Raw genomic sequence first — 18880 nt, forward strand, 5'->3', positions numbered from 1 at the left:
ATTTCGGATACTCGACGGAAGGCCCAGGTCCTTATATTCCTATCTCCGGTTATTTTTCCATAATTTTACATTTAAGATTACATATTCACATCACAAAAATGTAAAATACATGTATAGGTATAAGGTTTGGTTGTTGTATAGTAAGTTAACGAAGAATAACATGCCAGTAAGTTCTTTTTTGAAAATCAATTCAGGTAAACTTGAATATGTTTGCTGTATTTAAACTTACACAATATCTTACACTAAGTCTCCTGCTGTATGAGACTGAAAAACAACATACCAGAAAGTCAACGAAACTTCATTGTTTATTATGAAATTAAGAGAACATGAATTTAAGTGCAATATGAAATGTAATGACAACACATCAAGGCTTTTGGAAACAAAAGCCATGGTATTTAAGGGTGTAACTGAATTTCAAATAAAATAATGATAATTTCCAACAAGCATTAGTCCAGTCTAATAAGCAGAAAATTAAACAACCTTAAGTCTCGGAAGTTTCCAGCATCCTTGTTTGTTATGCTTAAGGACTACAATCCTTTAGACTTTTCTTGAGAGTGCTATTTAAACGATCACTAAAACAATTACCGTAAATTAAAGTAACTCTATGACCTTATTAACAAATGTATGTATTTGATAATGTCTGAACATGATGATTTACTAATTTCAATTCTAACAATAAATTAGGTTAATGCATCATATATATTCACTCAAAAATCTTGCCAACATATAAATTGAACATAAAGGCACAATGCATTTTTTACTACAAAATGTTCATAAAATGAGAACACAACGTATACTTGAGTATCTCATGAACTGTGTATTTTCATTATCAGACAGCACTGTGTTCTAAGGTATGCACATGTAGTGCAAAGGTATGCACATATAGTGCAAAGGTATGCACATGTAGTGCAAAGGTATGCACATGAAGTGCAAAGGTATGCACATGAAGTGCAAAGGTATGCACATGTAGTGCAAAGGTATGCAATGTTACAAAGCAAAATGTACTGACAGCAGCATGAATTTCATGGGACTAGTTATACACACACTTCTTGAGGTAAGAGTTTTGTTTAACAAACCATAATGCATGATGGCCATAGGTCCTAAGTTGCTCACCTGGGACTTCAGGGAAATGACCTTTTTTGACAATTCGTAATGTTTTGGAAACTCTTTCAAATCAAGACAAGTTTTAATAAGATCAGATATTCTAAGCAAGTTTAATAAATACTAAAAAAAAAGGATAAACTTCCAGAGTTTTCAGATTGTTTCACAAAGACAAGAATCTTTCATTACCCTGGCATCATGTTTTTTCACTGTCTGCAACCATTGTTTTACAATGCAGCAATATCATTACAAGTAACCCACAGGGTAATACCAATTTTGAACCAAAGGATAAAAAAATTGGTAAAGGAACCACCAATAAATGTAACATACCAAATCTCTGTGCTAGGCTGTTTACCATACAAATATATGGGAAACAGGTCAACCCATGGTGAAACATAACTGATCACACTATACAGTCTTACATACCAAGTACATGTACCAAACCTGTGAGCTTTGAGATTTTTTGATTATGTTTTTAAGTTTTCAATATATACCGATATGTATATGGGAACAAGTAACCCTTAGGCAAGACCAATTTTACCCTTAGAGCATGATTTGAGCAAACTTAGTAAAGGACCACCATACAATTCAAAATATCTTACCTCTGTGCATTGCATTTTAAGAGATTTTCAATATAGCCCTACATACATATAAGGGAAACAAGTTAACCCCAGAGCGATCCTCTTGTGATCCAACAATCATGTTTTTAACATGGTGGAGGCCAACCATAAGATGTTCCATGCCCAAAATCAATCCTCGAGCATTGCTGTTTCAGCATAGACGTTTTTAAGGTTTTCCCTTAATAAATATCAGGAAAACAAGTATCCCCTGGGGCGTGGCGCCATTTTTGACCACAAGGAACACCATAAAATGTTACATTCCAAAATACAATCCTCTGTGCATTGCAATTTTAAAGGAGAAGTTTTCACTACAAACATAAAGGAATAACTAGTAACCCCTTGACTGGTCCAGTTTTAACCCAAAAGACATTTGAACACACTTGGAAGAGAACCAATGTATGATGTTACAATCCTAATATCAAACCTCTGTGCCTTGAGGTTTCAGAGAGTTTAAAGTTTTCAATTTACATTTATACAAATAAGGGAAACAAGATAGCCCGGGTCAATTTTAAGCTTAGAAAATGGTCATATAATGTTACATTCCAAATATTACACCTTTGGGTTCATTTTAGCGAGTACCGTAATTACTCTATGTTTTCGGACACTTAAAAATATTATAAATTTTACGAGTCCGAAAACTTAGATACCAAAAATATTCACAAAATACAGGTGTCCGAAAACTTTCGAGTCGAAAATTGAAGTGTCCGAAAAAAGCGTCAATAGTATCAACGACTACCTGTAATAGCACGCGCTTGTAAAATATCATGCCCTAAAGTATAAATTACAGTTATATATGTTTGCACTGCATTCTAAATAATTTTAAATGCTTAATTTATTTGACAGAAAGTTACTACAATGTTGTACTTTGACCAACGAGTTCAAAGATAAGCATGTGATGTACCCATACTGGCTAGTATGAACCTGTAATTAACACAATAAAAAAGCAAACTATGAATTCTTTGTTTGTTCATTTCGGATAGTTGTTGTCTAACACCTTCCATTGTTCATAGAACTTGCAATACCCTGGTAATAGTCAAAACGCTTATGCTATCGGGCGAAACCATTGTTTACAAGGTTATTTACCCAATAACGCAAATGTAATGGTCTGTTGCCTTCAGGCATGCACCTGCCATGTTTTATAATGTTAATCTGGTTGTAAAACCCCATGATCGAAGTGTCATTAGATATCGATAACAGGATCGAAATTTGGTAAAATAGCCCTGTAAAATATACTGTCCGAAAACTTAGAGACTTATGGACAAAAACTTGTGTGTCCAAAAATTAAGTCACAAAAAATAATTATTTTTGGTAAAAAAGGGGTGTCCGAAAACAGAGTAATTACGGTAATATTTTGAAGCCATTTCGCCATATAGGTCTTTATAAATCTTTTGATCCCTGGGGTATCGCAATTTTTGGTCCCAGGGTAATGCCTGGAACAAAGTAGTGTAACACTAGAAAATCTTTACTATCAATATTTAAGCCCTCACCCATGTGTTAAAATCTTATTTTTAGCCCTGTTTACCTCCATATGAAATAGACAGGAACGATATGAACAACAAGGCAAGAGGGTCACCTAAGGATCATTCTTGTGAAATTTCATTGAAATCTGCTTGGCCGTTCAGAGGAAAAGTGATAAGATGAAAAAAATCATGGATGCACTAACGCATGGACTGACAGACAACATGGTATCCTTAAAGCTGCCCATTATCACTTTGTGCCCAGTAGAGCTTATAAATGCTTTTACTTGCAAGGAATGTCAGCACTTAAATTTCTTATTCAATGAAAATAGTATATGATAATTAATATTAAATCATCATAACAATATTAAGTACAAAGTATGTATGTAAAAGTAAAAAAAACAAACATTTCAATGTATCCATTAACATGTAATAATTTATAACAAATGGAACTTGTATCTGACTTCTATTAACACAAAACAGGGGTGTGCTATTTGAACTCTGCAGTGGAAAATTCAGAGTTTACATAATTATGAAATCTCCTTTTGTGTTCAAATAAACTCTTCATCTTAAAATAGTTCAAGCAAACTTAGGTTCTATTAGTAATATTGGTTTGGCATTGAAAGGCATTGAAAGGAAGCAAATAGGCTGAAAGGAGGAGATATCACATCCCTGCATAAAACACAGAGCGTCTCTGTATAAAACTCAGCATAAGACTTGTACAGTACAACACACTAAAATTAATTTGAAAATGTAAGTCCTAAGCTTCAACAGCGTTATTTGTTCCTAGACAAGACCATGTCAGCAACCCTCTCCAGGGCCGTCGTGTACTTTGAGTTGGTCAGAGTATGAATCTGTCGTACCGCTTCCCGGCTGTGATTCTGGGCCAGCTCCCTTGTCTCAGCCACACCGTCACTCTGCAGGGGACCAATAGATATGAGCCTCACTTCGGTCAACAATGATTCATGCATATGTGGGAAGTGTCAACTCAGATTCAGGATAAGCCTCTGCCAACTACACAGGCTAATCAAGGTCGAAATTTAAGGCACATGAATTAAGCCCTTTTTCATAGAGCACTGATTATATTGAGAATGTTTGGTTACTGTAAACAAGGACATTATATTTAGCAAGTGTTAGATAAAATATGATCTCATTAATTGCATTTTTAAATAACACAATTCAAACAAATTTATGAATTAAAGGAAAAGATAAACATTTTATTTATTACTGTGATGTTGAACGAATGTTTATATTGATCTGAATGCTTCACCTGTCACTGTAATTCTCTAAACATGTATACAGAATGCTCAAACCTTTGCCACAAGTTGTCTGGCAGTCTCCACGTCCCCCTCCTCTGTGAACCTCCTCATGATCATGGCATTGAGCTCGGGATATTTCTTGGCTGCAAACAGCACAGGGGCTGTAGCCAGCCCTAGCTTGAGATCAGCGGCTGTTGGCTTTCCCATCACGTGATCACATGATGTGAAGTCAAGCAGATCATCTATCAGCTGCAAACAAGGAAACAGTAGGATTACATGTTCCGGAAACACTTGTTAGTTTGGGAAAATATCTGTGGCAGAAAATCCCCCCCCCCCCCCATTTCTATGCTGTAACCAATTGGGTAAACATATTGTATTCCTGTCATATTTTCTAAATATCTATGGCAATCTTCATGAAATTGACACAAATGTTCCATTGTGGGTCTACATGTGCATATGGTTAACAATTTTGCTTCACTACACATAGCTAAAATATTAAGTGCGATTCGCTACACAATTATGATGTCATTTATATACTTTTTCCTGAGGTATGTTTTTACATGTGATTTAACATATGTCAACGTGTTTTTTATTTGTTCTAGGTCATAAATAGCATCGCGAAAATAAATGTTGTGTGGCAAATTTTTTGGAGATGCATCCCTAGGTGTAATTTTATGTCTAAATTTCCATATGTATGAACGGTCAACGCCCGCTTTGCAGGCTTTTGCCCGTATAAATGTTTCTCAACACCATTTTTTCGTAACCCTAAAATAAGATTTGTAAATAATTTTACACATGTTTATTAGATGGTCTTCTGCCAAAATTATTTAAAAGGTTCTGTTTGACTTTACAAAATAAACGCTTTTTTCTTAATGGAATTTGCGTTAGTTGTGCACATTTGAAATATTTATTTTTAAACATTGTTGACCAATCTTCTTGAAAATTTACACAATTATTCCTTGTTAGGACTTCTAAAAAACATGTGCATGTGTTTCTGCTTCTGCATAATATGGCTACCATAGCTAACAAGAGGGCCAAAGGCCCAAGGACACTCACATGAGCCCCAGATTATCTTGACTGACATGGACCCATATTCACCAAACAATTCTTATACTAATGTCTAAGAATTCAGATATTCTTTCAATTGGAATAATCATGAGCTGCTTCAATTATGAGTCAAACTTGGCATTAATCAACTTTACCTACATCATTTGCATGTAGAACATATGGTTAATGACATTATCTACAGCGGGGTAGCCTGTTAATGTTCAAACACTGGACGTAGTTTTTATTGTTTCTAAGTCTATTCATTATTCTTAAGTCTGAGAGTGGAATGGTGAATATGCAGGAATATATGCTTTCATGATGTTGACAAAATAAATGATTAAACTACGATTGATCCCGGTTTCCCTTTTTAATATCAAATAAAAGTCTGGTACACATATTTTTCATCATGTCATACAAGAAAAACAGTATCACCTGGGAGTTGAAGGGACAACTTTCAAACCTTCTTAAGAATCAAAGTTCCAATGTATTTTTTTTTCAAAATGTAAAACAATTTTTAAAACAAAAAAAACAATTAACATAGGAATGCTACTTATTGACTGGCCCTTAAACTTTGCTGAAAAAACCCAAGACTGATCTTCTTTCTGTTGATACTATTAACCCTTATAGATAGTAAATAGTAAATTCTGTTTGTTTAAATGTTTTTGCCTTCCAGTTATTTTTTAACTCAATTTTTTTGCTAGTTTTTGCCTTCCAGTAATTTTTTAACTCATTTTTTTGCTAGTTTTTGCCTTCCAGTTATTTTCAAATCTTGTTTTTTTTATGTCACAACCCCTAATAACCCAGCCATCCATATACCTGGAAACTAATGCCTATATTCTTGCCATATTCAAAGGCCACTTCTGCCACGCCTTCATCACACTGGCCTAGGATAGCCACCTGAAGCAGAGATGCAGTAGTTATACATGAGTATATTGCAACACATGGCACATCAGAACTGAGAAGAAAACTTTAAAGGAGTTGAAACTATTATTGAAAATCACTTTAAAAGTTGAAACATGTTTTTATTCTGATTTTAATCTCAATGACCTCTTTTAATATGGGAATAAATAAGAAAAGCAGAACATGTATGCTTGCAGCCTGCCGTCAATATATGAAATTGTACAGAGTTTTTTTTCATTGTGGGCTCCTGTAACCTTGACCTCAGAATGCTTGATCTAGAAATCGATATGTGTCATCCTTAGCTAAAGCCTAACCAACATACTGATTTATATGATCCAAAGTAATTGTTCTTCTTATAATTAGTTGAAACGGTTGAAACGGTTATCATGTCACATGCCCTTATGACCTTAACCTATGAATGATTGTCAACAATTTTGATAACTCAAGAATAAGCAGCACAATAATTATGATCATTATGTGCTCAAAGCTACAAAAATAGATTTGAGCAGTGAAAAGGGGATTTAATGCATGTGTGTAAAGTGTTGTCCCAAGTTAGACTGTGCAGTCTGCACTGACTAGTCAGGGACAACACTTTCCGCTTTTATTGTATTTTTATTTTAAGTGAAAATCCAGTTTAAGCATAAAGTTTTGTCCCTGATTAGCCTGTGCGGACTGCTGGGACGACCCTTTGCACATGCATTAAACCCCCCTTTTTACAGAGCACTGCCCATTTATTTATGGAGAAAACAGTTAAAATGTGTCTGAGGCTTGACCTTCCTTGTTTTGTTGCTTTCAGAGCAACCATTAACCCATCGACAATTCTCAAGGTCAGAGCATTCACATTATTGGGACTATTTGAAGTTTGAAATTGAACATGATTTCAAGAAACTATTAACACTTTTATGAAATATAACAGACTTTGAAATGTCTTCACGCCCTGTGTTGTCTCATATAGGAAAATATTTGGACCACATTATTTGTAAACCCGTCAATGCAAGGTAGTTGGAATAATATAAGTTTACCATGTACTCAGTTTGAGCTTCATATAATTTTTGGTAGTCACTTTGAGAATAAAACTATATCATGACGCATTGTAAAATTGAAAGATATTATGTTATTTGTTAATACATGCTGGACCAAATGTTAATTTACAAATAACATGATTCTGAAATTTTCTGGACCGGAAAACACAAGCTTTTGTCATTACATCCAATAGACTGTGGCTGATTCTGTTCCATAGAAAGTGCACATACCGCTTTACAGCTGTTTGCGAGAAGACTGGCAGTTTTTTTGAAAGACTTATTGAGGTAGTGTGTGAATCTCTCCTCCTCTCTCTCCTTGGACCCCAGCTGCATGAACTCACCTGAAGACAGCAAAATACAAGAGGTGTGTTTGTCAGAAACACAATGCGCCCTATTGCGCCACTTTGAAGTCATATATTAGACCTTTGACCTTGAAGGATGATCTTGACCCTGACCTTTCACCATTCAAAATGTGCAACTCCATGAGATACAAATGCATGCCAAATATCATGTGGCTATCTTCAATATTGCAAAACTTTAACCCAACTTTAACCAAGGTTAAAGTTTTGGGACAGAATGACAGACTGACAGAATGACAGACAGGCCAAAAACAATATACCCCTGATCATTTGATCCGGGGGCATAAAAACTGCCATCTGTACATTTCTAAATAACCCTCCTTCTGAGAAAATTGGGCTTAATGCATGTGCATAAAACGTCATCCCAGATTAGCCTAAGCAATTTTCACAGGCTAATCAGGGACAATACTTTTTGCCTAGACTAAATTTTGTTTATAGTTCCCCTTCAAGCAAGTACATATGAAGTGTAAACATCCATATTGGATAACTTGTATAATTGAATTAACGGATATGTTCTTCCATCGGGGAAGATATCATCTATTCAGACAAGAGTATTCCTAACAAACATGCGTAAAAAAAGAAACTCGATGAGCACACAACAGGCACTATGTTCGACAAATCAAAGTAGATTTAATACAGATTGAGAACTCTTTTCTGAAATTCCAGCAAAAATTTAAGTGGAATATAATGAATTTTATGATTGGAAAAAAATAATCAAAAAAGAAGAACAATTGTTAGAACACAGCCCGCTCAGTTGGGCGATGTATTGGTACAAACTCTAATGATTACAAAAGCAAATGTTCCGTGTGAACTTTACAAAGAAAATTAATTTGTTCAAACCCATTTCTATCTTGGATTACTTGGGGAATATAAAAAAGGCATTAAATGTAAATTGTTTGCGTCCCCAACTCAATTTATTTCTATTTATGAGTCCATTGCAAAAAGTTTGCGTCAGAGACGTAGGATGCAGAGGTAAAAATAATCCCTGAAGTAATACCATGTACATCATGAACCTTGTAAACTAATATCGTCACAAGAGCAAAGCTACAGACTGCAAATTCAATCCCTTCCTGATTCTGATGATTTACCTCTGACTAAATCCTCAGTAATCTGAGCCACCACTGAGACCACGTCTTCATTCCGTATACGTGCAAGCTCTATAGATGCCATCGCCATCACAAAGTCTCCCCCTATTATTGCCTGGAAAAGAATATTAACCCTATACCACTTTGATATGTATTTTCATGCATTTGTAGTCCCTTAGAAAGTTCAATTTAATATAAGACCTTTCTTACTTGATTCAAGTTTTAAAGGCTTCATTTCTAACCCTTAGATAATGATGAGCAGCGAACAGCATAGAACATGAACAGACTGCGAGTTACTCTCAGGCTGTTCTGGTTGTATGCTGTTTGCACATAGCCATTTACACTTTGCCTTTGAGTGGGAAACTGTAAGAATACAGCAAGAGCTTTCCCACAACAGCACGCTTGAGTATTCTGGACTATTCTTTTTCTTTGATAGCATTAGTTTCATTTTCAGTCTGTCTTTTATAATTGTATGTCAGTCGGATATGATGACCACAAAGACATATTTGATGTTGATTATCTGAAGATGTTATACATCATACATGTATGTAAACTTAAAGCTTAAAATTTAGGAATACAAAACAATGTCACCTTGGCAGGGATTAACCAGCCAAATAATCAAATAGACTTTAATAACTTTTAAAGCATTTGCATGTTAACGACCAATGCACAAATTTCACGGCCTTTAATAACTGGCGCAAGCTCTCTTGTGCAATGTATTAATACATAAGCCTACTTTTGAGATGGCGCTAAGGACCTGATGTTTTATAAATTTCACAGATAATTCTTCAGAGTGAGTACATTTAATATGTTTTCCCAACATATTTCACAATATTTAAAAGATCTGGCAATGTAGTGCGATTCAGCAAATATTAATTTATCCATAAACATACATAAACATAAAATCAAAACCCATTGTAAAAAAAAAGGTGGCAGCTAAGATTACCGGCCATAAAGTTACAGCACAATACAGCCATACAATTTCAAGGTATTGTAAAGAAACTATTTAATATTTTTTAGATACAATGACCTTGACTGAAATGGATGCAAATCTTATTTTAGATCTGTCAGCTAGATCAACATGAAGCCTATCTACACAAACACTCCAATGAACAAGACTATTGCCAAGCAATAAAAGTCCCCTATCTACGCAGGATTCACCATTTTCAGCAATATTTGTAGTCTATTTGTTGCCATAGCAACCAGAATTCTTGATGTACGAACAAAATGAAATGACGTGCATAATCACCATATTGCCATCTGTCCATGTTTCAAGTTTTATGAAAAAAATATGAAGAACTTTTAAAGTTATCGCAGGATCCAGAAAAAGTGTGACAGACTGACAGACACACAGAGCGCAAACCGTAAGTCCCTCTCCGGTTTCACTGGTAGGGGACTCAAAAAGGGGCGTTTTGTTAATACTCAGTTTTAGTCATGATGTTCCTTTTTTCCCTAAAAATTAAAAAAAAGATTGATCCTTGCAGTAAAGAGTGTTTGATGTTATTGGTAATGTGAAAACTATTTGATTTATTACACAAACAGTCTTCTATTAACTGAAATAATACTTATCAATTTATATAAAAAGCAATTCTAAGTTTGCAACTTTATAATTGTAAATTAAGATAATTCAATTAGAATTTTCATGTTAGCAGTAGTGAAGTAATGCTGCTAAATTGCAGGTCAGATTTATGGAACTTGTTAAGCAACCTCACTTAATGAACTGGAACACAATTGAGAAGTTTAAATTTATTACCAGTAGTGGAAACAGTGATGTTGCAGCTTCAACCCTTCCCCCATAAAGAAAAGTGGCAATCACTTTTGCAACCAGCATAAAACAAGAGCAGCCTGCGAGTAACTCACAGTCTGTTTGCTGCGCATCAGTAACTAAGGGTTGGAAATGAAGCCTTTGTTGAAACTTGAATTCCGTAAGAAAGATACTTAATTAAATGTAATTTTGTAAGGGACTAGAAATGCGTCAAAAATGTGTCTTTGTGTTAAATGGTTAACTTAACCAGAGCGTTAATTCGAAGCAAACATTTGGGTGAGTAGTAGTCCAGCCAAACATTATTTTTGCTTATTTCCATTGTTCACCATTTTTGACAGTATTTAAGTAAACGAATTTACACTTTGCTAATAAACCAGGATTAAACCAGTACAAAAATTACATACTTATACCAGACGTAGTACCAGTACAAATCCCTATTCTGTTCTCATGAAATACCACAATACAGTAATGGTCAAGCCCCTTAGCCAATTCTTACTTTTCTCTGTCCCCACACTTGATTGATGGAGGGTTTGCCTCTACGAGAGTCAGCCGCGTCTATTACATCGTCATGCATTAAACTGGCTGTGTGAATCATCTCTGCTATCATAGCGATTTTTTCCTGGCTAGCTAAAAGCCTGAAAAGAAGGTTATATTTCAAACAATGAATAAGAAACAAACAAAGACTACACAAAAATAACCACGTAGAAATAAAAAATCCTTTAACTTAAAATTGAATAACAGCAAAAGTTAATTTTTATTGTTGTTATGTTTAAATGAATGAATAAAAACACCTTCATTTAAAGATCCCATACTCACAAGATTAACATTCTTATGATATTGACAATGACAAAACTAACATACTTAGAAAATGTTGTTTGTTATTTATAAAACTGAAAGCACCCTTGCAAATGGTGTTCCTGACTTTGGTCTGGCTATTTAGTATCTAGAATTGTAGGAATAAAAATGTAATAGGAATAAAAATACATATGAATTTATAGTTTACGATTCAACTGTCGGAATGACATATGCATACTTAACCGTTCATGTATTTAGTTCAATCTGATATTTTTCAATTGCCAACAGTATTTTAGCCATATCATGGCAGTCAGTAATCCAATTAACACATTTCCTGGGTTAGTTCCCTAACAAGAACTTAGTTTATATATAATGCCAGCAACACATAGCTTCCATACTTTAGTAGTAAAAGGAGAATGGCAGAGAAGAGTTTAATGACCAATCTCCTCAAAAGTTACATGGCTGAGCCAGGGATTGAACCAGCGATTGAATACTTAGTCCAGCTCTCCACCGAGTGAGCAAGTGGCAAATTGAAATATACATATCTTTAAAATATATACTGTATTTAGCAAGTTAAAACACCAAAGCATATATTTTTTTGGCAATGGAAAATACTTAATTCAATTTCTTGTTTGATAATTACACACAATTTTATTCCTGAGTTTATTTACAATAAATAGCTTAAGAAACACTTTTAGTTTTACTAACACCAATATTTATTTATTAGGTCATCTTGGCATTATTGATGTTGTAAGCCAAGCGACCAGGAGGTCACAGGATCGATTCCCACTGAGAGAGCATTCTTTAGATCTCTGCCTAAGACACCAAGAACTGGTTCTAGTCGCAAGAAATGGACTTGAGAGTGTTACAAAAAAGCCTGAGGCTTTCAATGTAATCTAGCTGAAATAAATAGGTTTAAACTAGACTAATATTTATTTACCTGTCCATCTGAGTCTCATGGAAGTTGGCAGCCTTTGCCATCAGCATGATCAACATTGGACGAAACAACTTGCCCTGGCCATCAAAGTAGTACTCCGAAACATGCAGTAGCTCATGATCTATTGCTTTCAAATCCTGGAAATACAATGTATTTGTAGAACTGCTATACTGGTAAGGTTCAGAACAAGAAGTGCTTGTATGATACTAAGACAGAACCCTATGGGGAAATAGATTATAGTAAAATCAGCATTAATCTCATTCATGAACCTTATTAACATTTTAATATCAATTCACAAATTATTGTCACTGCTGAAATTTTTTATATCATAAAATTGCACTTGCATTCACAAGTCAAAATTTGCATAATCACACAAATATAAATGTTTATGAAATAGCTTTGCTACAAATATTCATTTCCCATGAATTGCTTCCATATAAATGCTATTTTTTGTGCCTATGTTTGACAAATCGTAGAGTATAATATGAGTTTGGCTGTATTTATATAGTGACTGATAAAACTCTCATGCAGTATTTTAGTAACTTCATAAATAAACTACAGCTTTGTCTTGCTCTTTCACAGGATTGGCAGCAAATTTGTAAACAATAGGCACGCTTAATGGTGATGACATCATACAAAATACTAGTAATACTTGCTTGAAAAAAGATGGAAGTACATTTAAGGTGAATATTTTATGTAGATCTACAAACAGACAGACAGACCGTCTTCAATTTACCCACTGTCAAACTTCGTTTGTGGAGGAATAATGAACAAACAATGTTAGATTAATGGTTCCAAGCTATGTAAGTACAGTACCTGCTTAATTCTGCAGGTAATCCCATTAAGATGGTTTTCTACTAAAGTGTATGGATGTGTGGATGGTGAGTTGAGGTCTTTTTCAGCCTGTCTGCCCTTGAATCTCTGTCCAAGGTATGGTAGGCCATGGGATCTCACTTTTGCAGTACATAGACTTTCCTGAAATGTGCAAATTAACCAAATTTGAGAAGACACCCAAGCCTGGCCATTTCATTGAAATGTATGTGTGCTGTCTCAAAAGTATGAAATTTCAATAAAAAAAAACATTTTCCTAAAGCAGAACCTCAGGTCCACCCTCAATTTGTATGCCCTTTTGTTTCCATCTTTCATACGTGAACATTCTTGTGAATAAAGACACACCTATTCCCAAGTGTGTTATAAGATGATTTTATACAGCATCATACATTATTACCGGTACTTGGTAATAACAAAAATTCTTTTTAATGAAGCACAATGCAGGTTTGGCAAAGAAATTCAGAAGTTCGATCATAAAAATATTAATGGAAAATAAAAATAATGTAGTATCTATACAGGTAAGTAACTTTTATTAAAACAGTAAATTTCCTTTACTTGTTTATTCACCGCTTGGAGTAATTTAATCCTTTTCCCAATAAAAAGCGAAGTAAAAAAGACTATGTGCAAATAGCATAATACATCACGTACCAGAAAAGCCTGCGAGTTTGTTTCAGGTTTTATACTGATGAGCAGCAAACAGTAACTAAGGGTTAGAAATGAAGCCTTAAAACTTGAATCTAGTAAGAAAGGTCTTTAAACTTTAAGAAAGGTGTTTAATTAAATTAATTTTTATTTGAATTTAACTTTATAAGTGATTACAAATGCTTTAAAATATGTTCAGTGGAGACCCATTTACAGTGATTTTGTTTAGGGTACACTAAGAACAAGATTCTCGTGTTTATACACGCACCAGCTCCAAGTATTTTGTTTTACTACAAATACTACAACTAAAAATTAAGACAAGTACAACATAAATGATGACACAAAGGTATAATTGAATTTAAAAATCTTTCTTCAACTAAAATAACAAATATAAAGAAGTGAAACTCCAGCTGCTGGAGCAGTATTGCATTTTCATTATACATGTAATGATCATGTATAGTATACAATTTGTTGGTCCTTTTTTTAAGGCAAGTGACCAATTGCCAAAACAGTACGAAACAGCAAACTACGAAATAACATACAATCATAGAAAAATAAATTTGGGGTCACCGCTTTGGAATGGTCAATGGGGGTTTAAACCGGTTTAAGAGCGCTCAACCTCATACTAAACTAAAATAATAACACTTTATCCATATTCCATACATGTTTGCATTCTTTTGGTCTTCTTCATTAAATTTCCACATAAAACTGAAAAGTGAAGCAGATGACTTCACTAGTGTAAACACAACATGTTTATTTTTAATATGCCATGTAGAATTCTTCCTTTGGTGTGATGTTACTGGATAAAAGTCGCTCGGGTCAATCATGCACATAGTCTATGCTATTGCAGTCTGATGGAACTATCTGCTTTGCGTGGTTAAACATGCTGTATATAAACAAATTTAACATAGATTTCCAGGGAATAAAATAATTCTTTGAAGATAAATCCTTTATTGTAACACAGTACACTGTTAACGGTTTACCAGAACGCTTTGAGGGCAGCGTTAATCAGCAACTATTATTTATGATCGATGTCGGTCACAAAGTAAGCCAGATAGATTAACAAGGAATAACAGTTCTATCATTTACGTAAAATAAAACAGCAATTAAAACAGTACAATTATGACAGCGTCAATCATCATCATAAAGGATTTTACTGCAAACAATTACTGTAAAATTTGTTGTTAACAATTGTTACTAATGAAAAGTTAAAGGCAAAGGGTGCACAATTAATTACAAATGGCGAGTTATATGTGTAGACAACAGCCGATAACAATTTTATCCTGTAACAATTAAATTCCAGTAGATGAATATTTCATCATGTCTTTTTATAGAACTTATTTTTGCCGTTATTCTACAGCAATCTGATAGATTTTGCTGCTACAAGTCCCTTTGTAATCATCTACCTCGTTCTTAGTATATGTATTCATGTCCCCAAAAATCGTCAAATATCCCGGAAAATTAAGCTCATTGCCCAGAATAGGTCTAAAAATTTATGGCATGTATAACGGTATCAGAAAGTCCCTGGGAAGCACGTTTTTTGCATGTGAGCATATGAAGCAATAAAATATTTCTTTGTACATGTATCATATTGCATTCAATCTAAATTTAAATTCGCTCGTTCAATGAAAGCTCTGCCCCATAATGCACTGTTCTCTTTACACATCTAAAAAATAGTGTATGTATGTGGTAGTGTTTATGAAATTTGAAAACATATTTATAGTCATAAATGTTCAAGATTATTATTTTTTAAGAGATGTAACTTTATTGGATTATCAGATAAATGCAGTGCCTTCCCCAGGAATTTGTTCAGGCGCCCCGGGGGTGGGTTCGGGAGGGGTGTCCCCTCCCGACGTAGATTTTTTTTTAATTTAACGTGTCAATTCATGTTCTGTGGTGCGTTATAACTAAAAAAAAAAACAGCGTCAAAAGACGTCGTTTGGTGCGCTATGACTCTTCAAAAAAATCCCCCAGTCATTTAAAAATATACTTTTTTTATATTGTTTAATTGTTTTAAAACTTTTCCGCACAGATAGTAAAATCCCGACTCGAACGATTCCCCCAATACATCCGTTTCAACCCGACTCTATTACTATATACTTACTATTTTTCAAGTTTCTATTTATTACCCGATAATCCCGTTTATTCCGTTTTTATCAATCTCTTTCTGGTAAATATTTACGATAAAAGCTCTCAGTTATTTCTTTAACACAAACCTTGCCATTTTTTAAGTGACTATTTATAGATTTGATGAAAAATTGCCTCTGAATATGCGTCAATCCCCTGACCTGTTGTGTGCTTGTTAAAACGCTCAATACACGCCATTTGTATGCAATAGACGCGACGTTGTACATGCTGCATAATTTTCGCGCTCTTTTTAATTGAGAAAAAATTTCGACACAAAATAAATTTGCACTGCTAATTTGAAGCAAAATATTTAACGTTGCGGTAACATTTACATTCGGAAGTGTGTTTCGGATTAAAAACGCGTCAACATCGACTTACGGTAATGGGTTTCGGATTACAAATTTAATTATTCCCATTTGAGATTTCAACAAATATTAACCGTTGCGTTATAAATTCAACGATAATTTGTTTACACACTTTACGATTCGAATAAATGTTTTGACGGAATTATGCATGAAATTCACGTTGTCCACGAGGATCACGGCCGGTTGCCATCATCAGTCTTCTAACTATCGATTATCGGACGAAACATTTACAAGTGTGCGTAATTAATTCAACGAAAATTTGTTAAAGCGCATTACGTGTCGAATAAATGTAAGAAAAACGAGGTGAATCAGTTCTATAAATGGACATGTTGAAATATACATGTACTGGAATTAAATAAATTGTTATCACATAATTGTAACCGGGAGTCATTTGCACAACTTACTCGCTATAATAATTAATTGTTTACCACTTACAATTAATTTCTCGTATTAATTATGAGTCATAGGTAACACTTGTTTACAGTAAAAAGGTGTGATGATGATGCCCGAAACCGTCTTTAATGTTCTGTACTGTACTAATTACCGGTTTTATATTACTCAAATGGTACAACTTCTTGCTAATTAAGCTGCGATAAACTCTTACTTATGCCCGACTTCAATCAAAAATAATGGTCGATAGTTAACCCCGCCCTCATAAGCATTCGCGTAACCGATTGGACGATGAACTTCACAGTTTGACGACTGGAAAGTTACCAGATACTAGTACATCCTTGTCAGCATTTAAATGACCGTGTAATGTGGCTAGAATAATCGATACGCGCGTCATGCTATTCTCTTATCAGTGGATTATCCATTACCCCATGTGGTGTTTATGGCGATTACTTGTGAAAGTAGGTACCGAGTGCTCTTTTTAAAACAGGGAATATTGATACACTGATAGGGAAACCTTGATTTTTTTGGACAATCTCCACTTTCTTTTACTGAAGAATACACTGATCGGAAAATTTCAAGCGCCCCGGGGACTCTTATTTCGAAATTCAAGCGCCCCGGCAAGGGGCGCTTAAATGGCCTGGGGAAGGCACTGAAATGTGCACATTAAAAAAGCGGTAATGTATATTACTGTTAACGATACGATTCTGTTTATATGCATGTATTTGCGGATGACAACACAGCATGGCAATAAACAGGACCTATATTAAAGGCTATACTTTACCCGTTTTTAAAGCACCCTGCAATAAATGAGTTAAAACTTATAACGTTGTCCGTTTATAATGCTGTTGCATGGCTTGGACTCCGTCATGCGCATTATGTTGGAGTTACAGTGTAACTATATTGTTGCTCATTCTTTGTTAGTCTCACACAATGACCCAAAGCAACAGGTACACTCATATATAGAGCAAATTAGCTTATATTTATGTATGTGGGTATGTAGTCATCGTTACGTTGAAATTTGGCTAATATTTTTTTTCCTAAGGGCAAGCCTAGCTAAGCATGATGTTGCATAGTGTTATTCAATACACCAGTGAAATCATAGTTGGATACCTTTTCTTTTATTATGTATATAAGGACCTTTTGTCAAGTACCAGAGCATCGCAAGCACGTGTTATGCAACATTTTGACCGGTTGCTTAACCCAGGGCAAAATCTTGAAATTTACCTTTTTCGTTTTATGGCAAGAATGTTTTAAATACATAGAAAGTCTTCTCAATGATGCACCAGTAAATCCTGTTTTCATACCATGAACACAAACGTCATTTTTAAGACAATAGTTTAACATTTTAATTGATGTTCCTGACATTGACAACACTGTGGTAGCCATTTTGAAAATTCGTATCAAACTACAAGGTTATTCAAAGGTCAGAAACTGTAATGTTCCATTTCTGTACGTAAATTGTTGTGTAAGTGATTATTTAAATAATCTATTCAAAAATGAATATAATAATTGAAATAAAGGCTTATTCAATGTTATATATCGCATTTAACAAAATGCGTAACTGCGCGTTGCATCTAGCTCTGACAATTACAATGAATTTCACGCATGATTAAAGCGGTAACATAAACAGTCGGCGATCTTGCCCGATTGGAAAAGTTGGGGAAACCCCTTTTGACTAGTTCATATAAACGGACTCCCAGAGCATTTGATAATTTTTGCTATGGCGGCTCTCAGCAACCCATTGGGTTATGAAGCTGAAGTTGAATTATTGCAACTACCTTTTGACTTGCACACAGCTCATCCAACAACTTGCACCTTCTGGCAAGTATGTGTTCAAAACAGGCAAGTGCGGAAAATGTTGATAGATGCTTAAAGTTGCTCACCTTTGGGCTTGAATATCTGACGAACAACGACATTTAAAACAAATCGCTACAGTCAAATTTAATATAATTGTTTTAAGATTGGATTCAGTTCTTTAAGTTGTTCCTTGGATGAGTTATGTGATGCCCGGACACGTTTTGCCAAGGTATATGAAAAATATGGTTGTTTTCTTTCCTGATCGGGCAATTTTCCAATCAATATTTCCCAATCGGGCAAGTCAAAGGGGGATTCCCCAACTTTCCCTATCGGGCAAGATCCCCGACTGATAAACGCGCCTGTTAGGCTTGGTATTAT

General features: G+C 34.7%; 1 protein-coding gene across 1 annotated transcript; it reads right to left on the reverse strand.

The window, feature by feature from the left end:
- Nucleotides 1–893: 893 nt before the first annotated feature.
- Nucleotides 894–18097, reverse strand: LOC127861099 (all trans-polyprenyl-diphosphate synthase PDSS1-like). The gene is made up of 9 exons (XM_052399476.1): nucleotides 17930–18097; nucleotides 13164–13322; nucleotides 12351–12484; nucleotides 11112–11250; nucleotides 8854–8965; nucleotides 7638–7747; nucleotides 6301–6381; nucleotides 4492–4686; nucleotides 894–4095 (listed from the first exon to the last, which is right to left on the reverse strand). Exons 1-9 carry the CDS (start codon nucleotides 18089–18091, stop codon nucleotides 3955–3957), a joined length of 1233 nt encoding a protein of 410 aa, XP_052255436.1. The 5' UTR covers nucleotides 18092–18097; the 3' UTR covers nucleotides 894–3954.
- Nucleotides 18098–18880: the final 783 nt, after the last annotated feature.

The sequence above is a fragment of the Dreissena polymorpha genome, chromosome 15 (assembly GCF_020536995.1).
Source record: "Dreissena polymorpha isolate Duluth1 chromosome 15, UMN_Dpol_1.0, whole genome shotgun sequence".
Classification (NCBI taxonomy): domain Eukaryota; kingdom Metazoa; phylum Mollusca; class Bivalvia; order Myida; family Dreissenidae; genus Dreissena; species Dreissena polymorpha.